The sequence below is a fragment of the Brassica napus genome, chromosome A3 (genome assembly GCF_020379485.1).
Source record: "Brassica napus cultivar Da-Ae chromosome A3, Da-Ae, whole genome shotgun sequence".
In the NCBI taxonomy this organism is placed as follows: domain Eukaryota; kingdom Viridiplantae; phylum Streptophyta; class Magnoliopsida; order Brassicales; family Brassicaceae; genus Brassica; species Brassica napus.
In genome coordinates this window covers 183093-202039 of record NC_063436.1, presented here as the reverse complement: position 1 = coordinate 202039, position 18947 = coordinate 183093, and the positions used below count along the sequence as shown (strand labels likewise).

The 18947-nt window shown below is 32.8% G+C and overlaps 4 protein-coding genes across 4 annotated transcripts; 2 read left to right on the top strand and 2 right to left on the bottom strand.

The window, feature by feature from the left end:
- Positions 1-4420: 4420 nt before the first annotated feature.
- Positions 4421-6287, top strand: LOC106442954. The gene is made up of 6 exons (XM_013884574.3): positions 4421-4831; positions 5239-5314; positions 5432-5580; positions 5698-5761; positions 5845-5903; positions 5997-6287. The coding sequence occupies exons 1-5, from the start codon at positions 4703-4705 to the stop codon at positions 5859-5861; spliced, it is 435 nt and encodes a 144-aa protein (XP_013740028.2). The 5' UTR covers positions 4421-4702; the 3' UTR covers positions 5862-5903; positions 5997-6287.
- A 2023-nt stretch (positions 6288-8310) lies between these two features.
- Positions 8311-11378, top strand: LOC106427433. The gene is made up of 3 exons (XM_013868169.3): positions 8311-8632; positions 8851-10822; positions 10960-11378. The coding sequence occupies exons 2-3, from the start codon at positions 8858-8860 to the stop codon at positions 11176-11178; spliced, it is 2184 nt and encodes a 727-aa protein (XP_013723623.2). The 5' UTR covers positions 8311-8632; positions 8851-8857; the 3' UTR covers positions 11179-11378.
- A 235-nt stretch (positions 11379-11613) lies between these two features.
- On the bottom strand, positions 11614-13117 carry LOC106433813 (laccase-8-like). Its single transcript, XM_048767896.1, has 2 exons — positions 11955-13117; positions 11614-11839 (listed from the first exon to the last, which is right to left on the bottom strand). The coding sequence occupies exons 1-2, from the start codon at positions 12952-12954 to the stop codon at positions 11655-11657; spliced, it is 1185 nt and encodes a 394-aa protein (XP_048623853.1). The 5' UTR covers positions 12955-13117; the 3' UTR covers positions 11614-11654.
- A 1907-nt stretch (positions 13118-15024) lies between these two features.
- Positions 15025-17474, bottom strand: LOC106441312 (laccase-9-like). The gene is made up of 3 exons (XM_048767902.1): positions 16813-17474; positions 16336-16487; positions 15025-16228 (listed from the first exon to the last, which is right to left on the bottom strand). The coding sequence occupies exons 1-3, from the start codon at positions 16897-16899 to the stop codon at positions 15949-15951; spliced, it is 519 nt and encodes a 172-aa protein (XP_048623859.1). The 5' UTR covers positions 16900-17474; the 3' UTR covers positions 15025-15948.
- Positions 17475-18947: the final 1473 nt, after the last annotated feature.

Genomic DNA, 18947 nt, shown 5'->3' with positions numbered 1-18947 from the left:
GTGAGTTCGAACATTAAGCAATTGAATGTTCAAATAAAAACACTAAGCAAATGTGTGTTCTGCGTATTAGTATGAGTTTTGCGCATTTCGAGTATTCGGTCGGATCTGGTCTTGGGTCTACCCAGACTTGAACCAAGATTCACGGATCCAAAAAAAGTATATCCAATAGGTAGTTTAGTTTAGATCTAGACCTCCGGATCCGAACTTATATTTTTAGAATATAGATTATAAATATACATGAAAATAATTATTTAATTTATATATACATCAAAAATTTGTTTGAGATGAATTTTGATATTTAAAAACTTTTAAATAATAAATAAAATTTAATGTCCATAACAATAAATAAAAAAATTAATTTTAATTATATTAAATATAATGATATATCTATTTTATATTATTTAAATTTTGCTTAAATGTTTAATTTTGCATTATAAATTTTCACCAATCAACATAATTTTACACTGCTGATTTTATCAAAACCGCATTTATCTTACAAAACACACGAACCACAGCTGAACCGTCACGCATCCAAATTCTGCCCCGCTTTATTTACCAAATCCGCAATCACCTTTCGGACCCTCAACCACAGATCCGCACCACATGTTGACGACGATATTATGTTGCGTTCCATCAAATCCAACTTACTACCTAAATGAAATGCTAGCTGATTTGATACTTTTTAAATTTGTATAACATGTTTCTTAATACACTGACAACATAATCAAGCTACAAATTGCGTTGATTGAGCACACAGCTAAATCTATTGAGGAAAATACACAATGTCAAAAAGTATTTTCTGAATACATATCCACCAAAGTACGAATAATATTTGATACCTTTCAGACATATATATATATATATATTTGGGCGGATTCATAAAATATTTTACTAGGGACATAATTTGTATTTTAGACCTAAGAAACCCAAATTATAACAAATAAATAATAAAAATGATATATAGGGGCAGGGGCGGACGCAAGACAGCGGGTACGGGGGCATGTGCCCCCAACTGTTTTAAAATTTTCTTTGCTAAATACTATAGATTTATTGAATGCTTCCACCCTAAAACTAAATCATAATGAAAAAAATCATTGTGCCCCCTACTAATTAGCATCCTACATCCGCCCCTGTATAGGGGTGCAAGCAAAGAGTCCAAAATCGGGTTAGTGAATTCAAATTAAGGCTCCGAATGGTAACTGCGGTTTGAACGGTGCGGAACAAGCGGTTTAATTGTGGTGCGGTTTTAACAGTTATAAAAACGTATAGATATATGGTATATGTAGAGATTTTTGTTATTGTTAACTGCGGTACAGAGCAGTTCGTAATATTCAAAACCTAAAAGATTTGCGACCAACAAGCTCGACCACCTTGCCAAATTTAGCTAACAAACCAAATTTTTATATTTAATTGGGGTGAGGTGGTTGTAAAGAAAAAAAAAATTGGGGTGAGTTGACCCCTTTTTTTCTTTGTGGGTTTGCCCCCTTTATATAATAGCTACGTAGAAGTAACTAGGAATTCTTTTATTATATACGTAGAAGTACCTAGGAATTCTTTTATTTTTATAGAACTTAATTACATAGAAGTAGTCAAACAATGTCATATTTTTTCTTTAATCTTTTTCCGAGAAATAAAAGGGATTAGTATATTGTTTTTCAAAGAGGATTACAGAATGGGCCCCAAGGGGGTACTAGTACACAGAATCACTGTGATGGCGTCACCTGTTACGTTGCGTGACTCCTGGGCGCTGTATTCTGTATTACGCTATCTCCCACACTTTCCTTTTCCTTTTTCACTTTGCAAATTGATTATAACTTCGATAGATTGATATATACTACTACCCCCGTTTATAAACGTATATGACGTTTTAATAAATTTTGATGTTTTAATATATAAAATGCTTTCATTGTTTTAGATAATTTTTATTTTATTAAAAACGTACAACCAATCATATTTGATAATCTATTTTGTAATTGGTTAAATAATATTAATTTATAGTTTTAATGATACTTTCTAGATAAAATAATATTTTTTAATATGCGTGTTTTTATTTAAACATCTTATATTTAGGAATTGAGCTAAAACTTGAATTTACAATACAAAGAGTATTTTACAACACTAAGACTTGAATTTACAATACATTTTGAATGAATCAAAGAGTTCCAGCTCAAGTTTACAACGAAGAGTAGATTATGCTCGATTAAAAATTAATAAAGATTCAGATATATAAGACCATGTGCAACGGTGAGATTCATTGGAGTTCTTAGCGATAAGAGCATTTCGGACAAATCCTGGATATTTTGGATTTTAAGAAAAAAAAAAGATGACTATTTACGGGCCGCTACGTAGTCAATAGGATCCGTGAACAGTGTAACGATCAATTCTTACCAAAAGATTTTAAGCATCTTTTTCTGCACAAACTCTAAAAAAATGGGTTGCACACTTCTTAAGAACTCCATCAAGAACTTCCATTGTAGATGTCCTAAAATTATAAGAGAGCAATAGCACCAGTGGTGCATCTTTCTTTTTCAAAATTAAAAGCAAGTAAATTGTACGTTTTGAGCCATCAGGCCCAATGCAAGGAGTTCATTTGATTCCTCATATGCCACTTTTTCTATGGACTTATTTTTAAACGTAGAATCTAGCAAGAATTTACAAATGTATTAAACTATTAATGTTTTCTTTTATCATTTACCTGCTACCCGGACGTGCACTGGACTCTAGATGGAGCGAAAGAAAAAACTTGTTTCTAGTTTGCAAATTGAGCAACATTGCGAATTCGGAGTCAAGAAAGATTCTTCTTCCAGAATCTCGAGAAGAGAATTAAAGAACGTGTCATCGTTAGCAGTTCTCCCGACGTATCTTCCGCATGCATGAAACAAGTTCCTAAATTAATATGTTCACGTAATAAAATAAAATAAAAATTTTCTAAAATAGCCATTTTTATTTTTATCTTTGCAAAAATAACTCTAACAAATGATCAAAATAAATTTTATTAAAGATTAAAAATACATTTCTACTATAAAGTCAACTAATATAAACTTATTACTTAGAGTTTTTTTTTTGTCAACCTAACTTATTACTTAGAGTTAATTAAGGAGTAGAGTTTTAGGGATAGAGTTTCAAATTTTAAAAATTAAATAATAAAAATTAAAAATTTCAAAATAAAAATGCTATTTTAGTTATTTTCTTCTTTAAAAAACTATTTTTGTGACAAAAACTTAAAAAATATTGTTTGAGATAATTGCCCTCGTAAAAACAGTCGTTTGTTTTTATTGAATATTTGCATCATCGTTTTTATAAAACATTACGTACTTGTTTAATTAAGTGTTCTATGATAAACTAAAATTCACAAATTTCTGTTCTAAGTTTTTAAGTAAAATATGATCAATTTCTATAGGGGATTTTAGTTACTTTTCCCATGATTTATTACATTATTGCATGTTTGGTTGAGCAATTTAGCCCGAATTTTCAATTTATTAAATAGCTTATCCCAAACTCCTTGATTTTAAATCTAAACAATAATCACAAATTATCAGCTTAATTTCATCGTTTCAGCCGTGTATTATTATTATTTTTACTCTCACGTGAGCATCAACCACGAAACCCCGTTGGAACTTGATACTGACGCATTTTCTTTGGAGAAAGAATCTGAATTTTTTTTTTGTAACTAGAAAGAACCTGAATTTGATGGAAAGGGAAAATAGATTTTCGAAGCCTTAAAAAGAAAAGGGATTTTCGAACTACGTTCTTTCTCATCTCCAAACGTTAATATCAAAGCAAAAATATTGAAGCTGCAAAAGAAAAAAAAAGTGTTTCGCATTTAATGAAACGTCTCGTTCATTGCGGTCAGATATATATTAGAAAGGTCAAGTTCAATGTTGTTGCCGACAATATAAAAGAGATAAGGTAATGTGTTTTTTTTTCTTTGACTATATGGATGGATCTTGTTTCTTCACTAACTGTCACGTGAAAGTGATATAAATCCAACGGACCGTTCACTCATCCTTTCAAGTGTTCGTTAGCTATCCATTTTGGATATTTTTGTGTTCTGGAGTTACTCGTAGTCGCAGCAATGTGGTGGCAACTACCAACCTCAAATACAGTTTGGTTCACGTGTCGATCGTTTTATCAGACACCTCAAGTGAGAGTTGTGTGTACGTAAACGCCTGCATAGATTCCACTTACTTTGTAATTTATTACGTATTGAAACTTTTTTTATCAACAAATATAGCTGTAGAAGATTTTAGTTATAGAAATAATATACATTAATGGTGAACAGCAAAAGGTTGATTGATCAGAGATAAAGGTACAAAATGTATCGATCATAAAATAGCAATATTTGTTGCTATATTATTTTTATCAGCGACATAATTTTAAAATTGTTATGTTATTATTGTAAATGATTAATTAATTAATAATAATGGTATCAATCATTTCCCCTCATTTTTAATACCAAAAAAATAACAATGGTATCAATCACCCATAAATGTTTAAATGTCATTAGCAATTAATTCGATTATCATCTATAAAATCTGAGGGCGATCCACCGTTTTGGTTCTTCCTCTTCCTCTTCCTCTTCCGTATGCATAATCGTATAAACTGATACGTACCCACGTATTTGATAACCCTCTCCATATATACGGAGTACGTATAGTATACGGATTCCTGGGTTTAGGTTAGAAGTGGTTTTGGAGAGACAATGGACGGAAGAACGAAAAAGGCTTCCTCTTCTTCCTCGTTAACCTCTGAGCTTTTCGGTTCCAAAGTAAATCCTTTGCCTTCTTCCTCTTCTGGTACCTTCAGATCTATTTTCGCTCCTCCTTCTAAGGTGAATCTCCTTCTCCAAAAGCTTTGATTTTATAAAATATTTTTTTTAGGAATTTAATTTGTTGTTGTTTGATCTTTGGATTTTTTTTCTTCATATTAATCTTATTTTTTTGTTTATATTTCGATTAATCATTGGAGATTTCGAGTTTCGTTGGTAACGGATGTGAGATTTTGTGAAACTAGGGCTTTCGAAAGGAAGATTATTTTGATTCGATCGTATCGCAACTGATTGATTTAATTGTGATATGTGTTTCCAAATAATGGATTAATTTCAAAACGGAAATTTTAAATATATTGAAGACCCCCACAACCCTAAACTAAGAATTAAGAACACCTAAGGAGAAGAATGGTCTACATGATCGTGGCTTGTAGCACAAGTTAGAAATTCATGGGTTTGTTTTGTCTCAGGTTATGGGAAGAGAATCTATACAAATGCAACAAGACACTGTGACTGCTGGCTGGAACGAGAAATCCTCCAAGATTGGTAATCTAGTCTAATACTACACAACATGATCCTTGAGAAGTCTTTGTTGATCAAATTAAGTCTTGTTCCTTTTTGTGTGTGTTTAAAGGGTTTTTGGATATTATTATTATTTTGCAGGTGATGTTAATAGACAGAGAGAAGAACAAGATAACCTTGGTTCAGTTTATCAGGATCAGAGAGTGCAACCTTGTCATCTAAGTTCTTCCATCTATTACGGTGGCCCCGATGTTTATTACCAGTCTCAGGATTCGAGCTCAAACTCTACGGTAATCTATTTAGTCTCTGGATAACATCTTGAAACTCGATCTTTTGAATCTTTAATTTTATAGGTTAAGTCTCGTGAAACTTTTGATGAGTTTGAAGGGTTTCTTTTCGTTTTCTAGGAGAAGAAGAAAGAGGGGGGCGAAGATGATTCAGGAAGTGCTTCAAGAGGAAATTGGTGGAAAGGTATCATATTCCAATCTTCTATCATTTTGTTTTGTTCCTTTCAATTATTGTTTCCTTCACTAACTCTTCTTGAAAACTTACAGGATCTCTGTATTATTGAGTAGAGATCTCTTTTGCTACTTATTTATACTACAAAAACAAGGTATAATAAACCCTGGTTTCCAACCAAACGATCCTGGTCCAGTTTTAAGATGTAATATTTGATCATGGCTCGGTTCGTTTTTGGATTTTGCAGGTACATATAGGACCAAAAAACTAGAGTCCCCTTGGAGTGGATCAGTACGTTTTAGTAACTTCTCATCTTATTATTACAACAAGTATGGAAGAAGTTTGAAAGGTAGCTGCTACAAAAGAACAGGGGAGTTTTGTTCCTTGTGTTCTTGTCGTGGTTTAGTGATTTACCCGGTTGGATTTCTATTTTCCTTAAACGTACCTATAGATAAACCGTTTATGGTTTTGTATAATACTCTAATAAATTTACAGTTTCCACGCATGTATAAATAAATTATTTTTTTTTTTGTTTTAATAATATTGAAGGAGACAACTACTGAATCTATAGAAACTTTGTTGACAAAAAGGTAAATATTGAAGGAGACAGTTATGTTGTATAATTGCAATTGGTGTCATGTTTAATTGTATCCATAATCAAAGTTCTTATTCACTGTTTGAAGAAACTCTTGTTCTAGATTTATTATTTTTATTTTTTTTGTTTAAAAGAAAGACAAAAGTAGTAAGCATTTTCAAATAAGGACTATACGCTTCTTTCTCTTTCGTTTGCCCAAAACTTCTCATTGGGCTACCATCCACTGCCTTACTAATATGTCATTATGGGTTTATCCATTGGCGTAATCATCCAAATCACCTCCACAGAGAAATAACGAAACAATGTTGTTTGCTTTATGCATGATTTGTATATCACAAATCGTAGTGATTGAACTTTTAGCAAATTCACCAATGTAGTACTTGATATACTATCAGACTATATATATTTAGCATATGAGATACGACATTCAAACCATGTCCGAAAATAAGCAAACCGTGTGTCTAATATTTTACACAATTAGAACGATACCAATTCAAATCAAAATAATTATCCAATATACTTTGACCATTGATGTGGCCAAGCCATTAAAACCACTACTGATGCGTGACATGCGTCCATGTACTTATGCAGCTAGCCAATGGGTTGTTGCCTGGAAAAAAAAATCAAGCAATGACAAAAATTGAGTATAATGAATTTTGAGGATCATTAATGCTAATACATAATAATAAAATGAACTCGTTGGCGTGTCCATTGCTCTAATTTATAGTTCTCTAGTGTTGTAGATCTCGACCCAGGACTGAACCCAACACTGCAAAAATAGCTGGAATTTTTTTTTAAACTTGAAAGCTACTGCTTCTTAATGTAACATGATTAGTCTAAATTGCAAAGTTATCACAAATATTTTTGGATCAAAACATACAAATACTTTGTTGTTGTTGTTTCCTTTATATAAAGATGATGAGTGATCTTAACTTTTATTATATTATATGACATTATGTACGTGGTCTAAATATTGATCATCAAACTTTTGATTGTGATTTGATTTTACAAAAGGGAATAATGAAAAGTATATCAATCACTTTATCTCTAGATTTTCCAAGACAAAATTCAAGTATATATCATTTCTGATCATGCACCGTACTGAAGGTTTTTGTTTTATATAGTTCAATCACATTTTTTTGAAACTAAATTCAATCATGTTGGTTAGATGAAATTCTAACACAGGCGGAACGGAAAGATTGTAAACCGAATGTATTTGTAAGTAAATCATGTTAGATAATATTATATATGTATGTAGGTTGATGTTTTGATTATACCATTTCTTAAAGCCCGTACAGGTTATACAACTAATGTATTTATAATTACAAAGCACGTAGAGGCTGCAGCCAACCAAAATAGGTCCATAACTCATGTGTTTGTTTATAGTCAAAATATGTTTACATGCAATCATGAAATGAGGAGAAAGTAAGAGTCCTTTTTGCTTTATTGACGACATAAACATATCTTATTGGATCACTGCTCTTTAGTCAAAAAAATCAAAATACAATACGCTCCTCATGCAAAACAACACTTTGTTATGATAACAATAATATATGTTTGATATGATAATGATGTAATGCTGTTGATCGTGGTGGGAAACATGTGCAAAATAAAACAAAAAGTTTTTAACTTTAAAAAGGTGTCACATAATTGAACCAAGAATAAATAAAAAAAACATATAATTGATTGATTTTAGCTGGTGATCACATTATATATTTTTATTATTTGCGAAATGATTGAAAACTTCTTGTAAAGCCGTAACGGACAAATAATAAAGAAAGGGGGAAAAAACGGGTGAATAATAGATAAAGAAACCTACGCGTCTGACGTCAGCCTAGGAGTGGGTCCGTTCCGTTTCGCTCTACAAAGAAACGGAAGACTCTTAATGGGCCCGACCTAATAAATTACAGACCATACGATCAGTTTACCTCCTTTATTAATATTAAATCTTGACCGTACGATCCCCAAGAGGAAGCCATCTCTCTCTGTCTGTCTTCGTCTTACTCTAAGCGGCGAGAGATTCTCTGCAACTTCCGATTCCTTCCTCTCTCTCTCTCTCTCTCTCTGTTGAGTCTCCCTGGGATCACACAAACTTTCTCGGTTTCCGTGAATGGAAGATTGTGCTTGGTTCTGTTGATATTGCTTTCACTTCACGTTGTTCCCTTTTGCTTTCTTTCTTTTTTTTTGGTTGCCCCCTCCCGAGGATATGAGCAGCAAAGCAAATCGAGTTTGATTATGATGAAATCGTGAAATGTTGGGTTGATTTATAGATTCGAGTGCCAAGCTTGGTATGTTGTTCCCTTTCCTCTCTCTCTCTCTCTCCTATTCCCGGGAAAATAGAATGTATTTGCTTCAAAGATCATTGCTTTCGATAAACATTTGAGTTTGAATTGAATTATCCAAATCTCTGGTGAATTAAGTTTATACAGAGTTGAGTTGAGACAAGTTAGTTACTACTCACTCACTGTGAAAAATAAATGATTTTGACTAGTGTGTTTGTCTGTAGATGCAAAATGGGTACAAGAACCAATCTCAGAGACCAAAACACCTCAGAGATTCCGGTCAGAAGATCAAAACGTTGGAGCCATACTCTAAAAGAAGAACGTGTCGATGAGAGTTTGGAGCACGATAAAGATGATGAGGTTGTGAAATACATGTCAAAGTTGCCAGGTTATCTCCAAGGAGAAGATGAAGAAAGTAATGTTTTGAATGTTGGAGTCTTGGATTGGGGTCGTCTTGAGAAATGGAAGCAGCGTGGTGGTCGAGGGAAAGGCGGTGAAAGATCAGGGAAACGTGAGAGTAAAGTGTCGGCTACTTCTACTACTTTAGGAACGGTTCCCAATGGGGGCTCCTCCTCCTCTCATCAATATCATCATCATAGGTGTAAGGTTGATGACCAAGTTCATGCTTCTTCTCTTCTCGGTAAAGTTAAAGCAGCTTCTCGGGGTCTTCAACATTCTTCTCACCGAGTTAGATCCACTTTGGAACCTGAGCTTGCTTCTACTTCTAGGGATGCTTTTAATAAGCAGGAAATAGCTACCTGCAGCTATAATAAGTCCTCTTCTCGTAAGGACAGAAGATCGACTTCAGGTTTATTGCCAGAGATGGGCAACTCCAATGGATCTCTAGGCCCAAAGGGGAACTTAGTGATCAGGGATAAGAAGGAGTCTGATAAGAGAGCACAAGAAGAAGCAAGAGAAAGCGGGAAACAATGTGCTGAGAAGTTAGTTGGAGAGGAGAAGACCCTTGGAGACTCTAATGATAACTTGAAAGTAACAAGGGACGTTAGCAGCCGCTCTGTCCACTTTTCAGACGGGATCAGTAGCTCTTTAGGATTGAGATCTCAAGTTCCTCCTCCTTCAAGTCCACTCTCTTTTGACTTGGAGAGAGATTCTGAAGATTTGCCTCTTGGTGTTGATCTTTCTTGTATAAAGGAACGTTTAAGGCATTCAAAGCCAGCTTCGAGGATAATTGATCCGGAAATGCGAGAAGACGAGTCCAAAAAGAACAGACATACTTCACCAAGCAAGCGGTTTAGTTTTAGCTTCGGTCGTCTAAGCAGAAGTTTCACCTTCAAAGAGGATTCATCAGCCGGTGGCCAACCTTCGACTTCTTCAAATGATGCCATCAAATCTGATGGTTCAGCTTGTCCACCTCAGTCAAGTAACCCGGAGGAGAAGCACTGTGGATCATCTCGAGTCAGCCCTCTAAGAAGGCTTCTTGATCCTTTACTGAAATCTAAAGGCTCTGAAAATGTTCTTCCATCAAAAGAAGAAAGATCAACTTCTACCATTCCAAAGCCAACCAACATGGATGAAAAGAAGCAGGATACATCGAGGAGAACCAGAGCTCTTTTTCAGCTAACCACCAGAAACGGGATCCCTCTATTTCAGTTTGTGGTGGATGATGACAACCTCAACAACAACAGCAGGAGGAGCATTCTCGGGGCTACGATTAAAAACTCTGACTCATCGTTCAAAGATGATTCTGTTCAATACTGCACATTCTACTCTGTTGATGAAGTCAAAAAGAAGAAGAGAAGCGGAAGCTGGCTAATCCATGGACACAAAGAGAAACAACAACGCGGGTTCGTCTACACTGTGATCGGCCAAATGCGGTTATGTAATAACTCCATGAGCTCAGATATAACAGAGAAGAACGTATCTTGTATCATCAGAGAAGCAGTTCTCTTTGATGAAACAGAGGAGCAAGTAAAAGGGAGAAAAGAGTTTGCAGCTGTAGTGATCAAGAAGAAGCCTGCCGAAGAAAACTTGAACGCCCTCGAGGAAACCACTGTGATCATTCCAGGCGGGGTTCACAGTTTTCCGGTGAAAGGAGCACCGACACCTTTGGTTACCCGGTGGAGATCCGGAGGGTTATGCGACTGCGGTGGCTGGGATGTCGGATGTAAACTCCATGTCCTATCCAACAAAACACTCCTCCATGAGTTGGACCATAGCTTCAAACTGTTTGATCAGGTAAGTAAACATTAAACATAACATAAGTCTTTTGAGAGTTTCTTGCACATCCATTTGAGATGAAAAAGCATCACTAGGACGAAACCAAAAATGGAATAGATGTTAAAAAAAAAAGTACTCGGGGGTTTGCGTTGCAGGAAGAAAGTGATCAAGACTCAGGTCCGGTTTTGGCCATGACAGAGCTGAAGACAGGGATGTATAGGGTGGAGTTTGGTTCGTTTCTTTCTCCTTTACAAGCGTTTTTTGTGTGCGTGACGGTTATAACGTGTGCCTCTGAGGAGGAAACGGTGTCAAAGACCACCGGAAGATCTTCATCCCCGTTTGCTCCACCTCTATCTCCCGTTGGTAGAGTCTAAAACCCACAAGTTCCGGGACACAGAGAGAGGGGGAAGGAGTATCTAGTGGTCGTCTTTCTTTCTTTGAAACTCTTTTTTTTTGTGTTGTCTCAAGGAAACCAAAACACACATATATATATAGATATATTCAGAATATAATGAATGTATATAGTATAAAATATAAATACACGCTATTTCAAAGTTACCATCAATTACATGCATGCAGTCTCTCTCCCTTTTAGAGTTTGAATATAATTCCTTATTATCTAATCTTACCTTGGCACTTTGGCAGAAAAGCAATAGCTACCAAGTAAGATTTGAAGCTACAATCAATCAGTTAAGAGACGACTGTACCCAACAATACTTGAAAGCATCGTCTCTACTCTCAAATTTAAATCAAGTCTCTCAAATTTAGGTTCTTTTTGACAAAATATCTCTATATCACCCCTCAGTTAAAATGCCAAAACTCAAGAAGCAACTACGATTAATAGTTACTTCTAGGAAGACAAATCAACGTTAGTGGTCGGCGACTCATAGATTGTCGGATCATGAGTGCATTGTGGAAGATTTGACGGTGGAGGCTGCAAGCTTGTTTCCGGAGTTGGTCCATTCTCAACTATGAAAACCATTATAATTCCGTATGGTAAATGTGCATCCATGTGACAGTGGAACATCCATGCACCTGCACAAATATAACATTAAATTTTTCAAAGTAAGCCATCCATTTATATATAAACAGTTGGTATATATGAGAATCTATTATTTTATTTTTGGTAAAATAAAAAGGTTTTTTTTACCAGGATTATTGGCTATGAATCTTAAAACAACCCATCCACCTGGTGGTACACCGACGGTATTGTGCATCTGCGGGTTAACTAGATTTAGCTTTCTTGCATCGCGGATGGGATCATAGTTACCAAATCCATAACCCAACACATAAAAGTTGAAGCCATGAAGGTGCATGGGATGGCTCTCTGGGCTGATTATTGCTGTGTTCTGTACAATTATCTCGACTGTAGAGTTAAATTTGACTGTCTTGATGCTAGTCTTTCTCTCCGGAAACATCATTTCGTAGTCAGACTCTGTACGGACGCTGAAATTAGCATAGTCAAATTTCATGGGAGGTTGGTCGGGGAAGTCCTCGGTGTATACTCCACTGATATTATAGAAATAGGCTTCTTGGAGTGAAATTGTTTCTGGCATCACAAAAGTACGGTTGTTGAAAGAACCAGCGATGTGCTGACCTAACGGACCATTACACGTGGTTTCCGGAGGGCATGGGTCTAAGCCAAGCCCCATGGTTACGAACATCTTCTCGTCCACGTGGTCAGGCACTGGCGTCCAGTAGGGTCCACCCACGAGGCTAGTGATGTTCGAGGAGAACCTATGAGCGGTGGGTATTGCATTCGTCCCTGAAGGCAGCAACGACATCGATGGGGATGATGTCGACTTGGCACCCTCATAGACTATTAAGCTTCTGATATCATGGCCAGGGGGGACCGGTGCTAACGAGTTGGCACTAATGTAAGGGCTTATCGACATATAGTACATGCCGATAGGCTGGTCGGCGGTGAGAAGTGCGTCTACGGTTTGCCCCGGCGTCAAGATCATCACATCGCTAACGTAAGGTGTCGTGTAGGCAGCATCAACAGAGACAACTGTCACGTTGTGATCAGCTATTTTGAAGAAGAGGTGAGTGTTGAGCGCCGCGTTTATAATCCTTAGCAAGTATGTTTTCCCTTGTACTACCTTGAGCTTAAACATCCCTACCGAAGCCGATAAAAAAAAGAAACCCATCAATTTTCTTCAAGCGGTTCTTTTGTTTAACTTTTGATTTACGTAAAGAATGAGTATTACTGTTTTTAGAGCAAGGATATGAATCTCCAGCGAGCCCATTGATGAGGTAGGCATCGCAAATCGGAGCTGGCTGTAAATTGAGAAGTTCAATATTTACGTCCCACCATTGTTCTTGCATAATCATTTTTCCCAAACAAATTAATTAACACTTTCAATAATAGGAAATAGGTGTTTTGCCCGCGATGCGGGCTTAAACATTTTCATAATTTTTGAAAAGTTTTTTGTACACTATATTCATTATACTAAAATAAATCTTAAAATAACTTAATATTTTATTTTTAATTATAAATTAAAAATTTTTGATTATTATTTAATAATATAATTTACGTTTTAACTTTTTACTAAAATACTTTTTCAGATAACAATACAATATATATATAGAAATTATCTGTTTTTTAATTATATTTTTAGATTTTGGATAATTCAATATTTTATTTTAGTTATATAATTAAGAATTTTATTTGATTAATATTTAGTTATATAATTCATGTTTTTAACTTTTTACCAAAAGACTTTTTCATATAACAATACAATATATACAGAAATTATCTTCTTTTAAAATTATATTTTCAGATTTTGGATAATTCTTACTATTATTAATTTTAATCAATTATCTAATCAAATAAATTAAAATTTCGTTTTTATTTTTTAATTTAGTTATACATTTTATTCATTAAGGGTATAAACGATATTAACCACTCTAACTTTTAACGTGAGAGCTTGATTCCAAAAATTTACTTCGCAAATAATTTATTTGATTAATATTTAATTATATAATTTATGTTTTAACTTTTTACTAAAATACTTTTTTAGATAACAATACAATATATATATAGAAATTATCTTTTTTTAATTATATTTTTAGATTTTGGATAATTCAATATTTTATTTTAGTTATATAATTAAGATTTTTTTTATTAATATTTAGTTATATAATTCATGTTTTTAACTTTTTATATATAATTCATGCTTCTAACTTTTTACCAAATGATTTTTTTCAGATAACAATACAAATATACAGAAATTATCTCGTTTTAAAATATATTTTCAGATTTTGGATAATTCTTACTATTATTAATTTTAATCAATTATCTAATCAAATAAATTAAAATTTCGTTTTGATATTTTAACTTAGTTATACATTTTATTCATTAAGGGTATAAACGATATTAACCACTCTAACTTTTAACGTGAGAGCTTGATTTTTTTTAATTAATATTTAGTTATATAATTCATGTTTTTAACTTTTTATATATAATTCATGCTTCTAACTTTTTACCAAATGATTTTTTCAGATAACAAAACAAATATACAGAAATTATCTCGTTTTAAAATATATTTTCAGATTTTGGATAATTCTTACTATTATTAATTTTAATCAATTATCTAATCAAATAAATTAAAATTTCGTTTTGATTTTTTAACTTAGTTATGCATTTTATTCATTAAGGGTATAAACGATATTAACCACTTTAACTTTTAACGTGAGAGCTCGATTCTAAAAATTTACTTCGCAAATAATAAGGGTATAAACGATATTAACCACTCTAACTTTTAACGTGAGAGCTCGATTTTTTTATATTAATATTTAGTTATATAATTCATGTTTTTAACTTTTTATATATAATTCATGCTTCTAACTTTTTACCAAATGATTTTTTCAGATAACAATACAAATATACAGAAATTATCTCGTTTTAAAATATATTTTCAGATTTTGGATAATTCTTACTATTATTAATTTTAATCAATTATCTAATCAAATAAATTAAAATTTCGTTTTGATTTTTTAACTTAGTTATATATTTTATTCATTAAGGGTATAAACGATATTAACCACTCTAACTTTTAACGTGAGAGTTCGATTCTAAAAATTTACTTCGCAAATAATAGTATAGATAGTAATATGTTAACATTTTAGCCTTCTAAAGCATTATTTGTTAACTACAAAGATTTTGTTTATTAGAAAATCTTGGTTGTTTCACAAAAAAAAAAAAAAAAAAAAAAATCTTGGCTTCGCGTAAAAAGAAGTATTATATGCTCTTATTGTAAAACCAGACCAACCTACTCATACTTGTAATTAACATTTAATCCAAACTGTATCAGCCTGGTAAAAATTCCAATATAGATTTGACAAATTTACAACAAATAAATTTACTTATAAATATGTTTTCTGTTATTTATATTTATCGAGACTCTATCGCCTACTTTTACTTCTGTGTACTTCTCTTTTATTCCTAGGAATTTTAACTCTACTGCAAAATCGGTTAAATTGTTCATGTAATCTCCTAAAATCAGTTCTTTGTATTTCTAACTTCGATTTGCTTGTCTAAGGCTTAATCCAAGCTGTTTGATTGTTCAAAGAAAAAAGTTTTTTTTTTTTTAAAGGGCTTAAGAAAAAAAAGGGTTATATTATTGTTCATAAAAATAAAGTTTATTGAACTGAACTAATTTTCTGACATTGCACTCTCAATAAGTCAATATTCATTATATATATCCCATGATATCAGTTCAGGGAAAATTAAACAAAAAAAAAGTATTTTACGAACTTTAAATAAATTATATTCATCCTCAAATATTATAAGTCTTTTTGATTATGATCTTTATAAAATCCGAACCAACCTAGTCATACTATTACGATCGACACGCTTAAATTATATATCATCCCAAAAATCAGTTTGAAAAATACAACATATATTTAACACATTTAAATTAATAAGTTTGCTTGCAAATATTTTTATTATTTATATAATTTAGTACAAAAACAAAGTTTATCGGCCATAGTCCAAGTTGAGTAAGAAAAAAATTATCATCATATACAAATTTACTTCCTAATTCTTATTATTTATATTTTTAAACTATAAACGTAAAAATAATTGACCTACTAAGAAGCTATGAATTCTCTGGAAGAAAAAACGTTTTTGCTTCTTGATTTCATTCGGAATTCACGGGGGAAAAAGAATGTTTACCAAAAATGAGGGGAACTTCCTTGTAGGGTTTAGGAAAAGGATAAGGACGACCTGATCTAGGACGAATGATTAGAGCCCCATGAAGTGTGGCACGTAGATTAACGACGTGTGCATGCCATAACAATGTACCTTCCTGCCCGGTGATATCAAATCGATAGGTGAAATTATTACGTGGTTGAATCGGACATTGAGATATCATATTCGCACCGTCCATCCATGTACTTTTCAGCTGAAACACTCCATGCCTATATTATTATATTTGTATGACATAAACAGATAATTCTTACTGAACATACAATAAAATAAAAACTCATTGTTTACTGATGAAATAATAACGAGATCAATATGTTACCAGTGGATGGTTATATTGTAAGTTGAGTTGTTGATGACATGGACCACGAGAGTATCGCCTTCTCTAACGTTTATAGTTGGACCGGGAAGACTTCCGTTAACAGTCGGTATCATTTGCTCCTTGCACAACGGTTTCACCACTACGTTTTTGACCTATTGTCAGACGTCGTTAATATTTTCCGTTATATATTAATGTGTCGCACGTAAAATTGTTTGCTTATATTTATATATGTAATAATGGAAATATTCATATATATACTACGTCTGTTAGATTAGATCCAGCAACTAGGGTAATATTTTTTCCTAAATGTGGGAAAACAAAAAGAGGGTAATAGATACTATGAAATGATATATGTGCAATAATCTAACTGGTAAAAAAGTTTAACCCGTTATTTCTTTTAGAGAATAACAAAAGGAGGATTACCAAAAAAGAAAAAAAAAGAATAACAAAAGGAGAGAGTGGGCTAAAAGTAAATACCTGGAAAACATGTTCGACGGTAGCTGCCGAAGCAATGGAAGAGAAGAAGAGGAGAGGGACGAAGAAATCTTGGATTGCGAGAGGCATTGTTCATGTAAGGATATGAAAAGTCTTCGTTGCCAATTAGAAGGAATGACAGGTTGTGGGACATTCGCATGTGCGTATATAAAGAGAAAGAGTTGTGAGGAAAATATATTTTATTTTCGGGAACATATTGAGTTATTAATTAGCGAAAATGGCTACCTCAAACATGATTCCACATTTCTTCATATTAGCTGTCTGTGTCTAAATTTTACTTTATGTCCTATTGACTAATCTGATCAGTTTTGTTAAAATACATTTGCTATATAGTAGATTTCTCTCCAAATAACCATCAGACTTTCACTTCTTTTGATAACTTATTGTATAGTTTTTTTTTGTTAACTAAAAGGAATTTGGACACTAAAAGCCTTAGTCTCTTCCATAGTTCGAAATCAGTTTTTGTGGTTGCCAATGACACAACGTAAAGTACTCTTCTCATCGGATTTCGAATCAAAAACATAACATTATATACCAACACCTACGCTTGAACCAACCGATCTACTATAATTTATGTGTTGTTTAGAGAATATGAAAGCCAGGGCCGTCTCAAATTAATTTTAGGCCCTGTTCAAAAAAAATATTAATCATACATTTTATCACGTAAGTTTAAAATTTAATAATTTTGTCTGATTTTTCTAATTATAAGTTCTAAATTTAGCATTATGTCTAAAATTTTTTTAAAAAAATTACCATAATTTATTTATATATTTTGAAAAATCTTTAAATTTTTTATTTTTATATTTCGGGGCCCTATTCGACCGCTCCACTTGCGCGTGCTGTTAGACGGCCCTGATGAAAGCTTTAGATATCTAATACGATTACGTTTCCCTTTGGTAGTGGCCCAACATGTTTCCGGAGTTTTTTTTTCCTATTATGTCACGTTGTTTGAAACTGAAACCAGAGTATATTATAATTTGTTTTGTTTTGTTAACCACGTACGTACGTATACGTATATGCATTTTAAAAACTGAACTGAAATCAGCCAAAATCCTTTATAACAATTATTTTTAAAAGTGATGATATTAGTTTATCCAAACAAAATTAAAACACATTTAGCATACTCAATAGCTGTTGAAGATCAAAACTAATACTTTAGCTATTTTATGTTTAAACTTAAACAAATTTTTACCATAAAAGTCTTTTAAATAATACAAACGTTTAACGTCAAAAACTATCAAATTTCAAAACTATATATTTTCAGAACAGTAAAATACTAATAATACACTAGCATGTCATTCAATCAATATATAGATTTTCTAACTAACTTAAAGCATCGTTTTGGAACGCAACAAAAAACTAATAGATTTCATATATTTAGTGGAGGAAATTTTATAGAAAATAATCCGAGATCATATTGGGTCTTAATAACATCAAGGGAGCAAATGTCCATCTCTAGTATTATTAAGAATAAGAATATACGACAAATCCAATTCCGCAAAATTACTCTTTGTTTTCCAGTTATTTAAAGTCTTATATTTTCTCCTTCTTATACATGGAAACATTGATCAAGTTTACATTACTGTCACGAGTCAAACACGCATGAGCATGATACACCTATGCGACTTTGACATGTGAAACACGAGACCTGTGTTGTTGTTTTTTGTTTCTTAATAACACATGTATCTCTCTTTCTCTTTTTTTAACATACGTATCAAAAGCCATAATTTAGTAATTTACTATACGAGTCCGTGAATATCTTGCTGTAAGAAAAAAAAAAAAGTAATTTACTAAGATGCCAGATTTCGATGACCAGTTGTAAACAATCAAATATATACAATAGCCACTTCTATCCCATTACGCCTACTAGCGCGTCGAAAATAATGGACACCTTCTGTCTCACTATTTTCATTATTTCTTTGAGAAAATATTTGTATATAGTTATATATCGGATCTTTAATCTACGATATTGATGAAATATTCAAAAAATTCTTCTTCCTCTTTTTTTTTTTGTCTTCTGGTTTTATATGTGTTACGATTTGGCTTAAACATGTACAAGTACAACCACATCCTCTAGAGTCTAGACCAATTTTAAATTCTGCTGAAGTAAACACTTT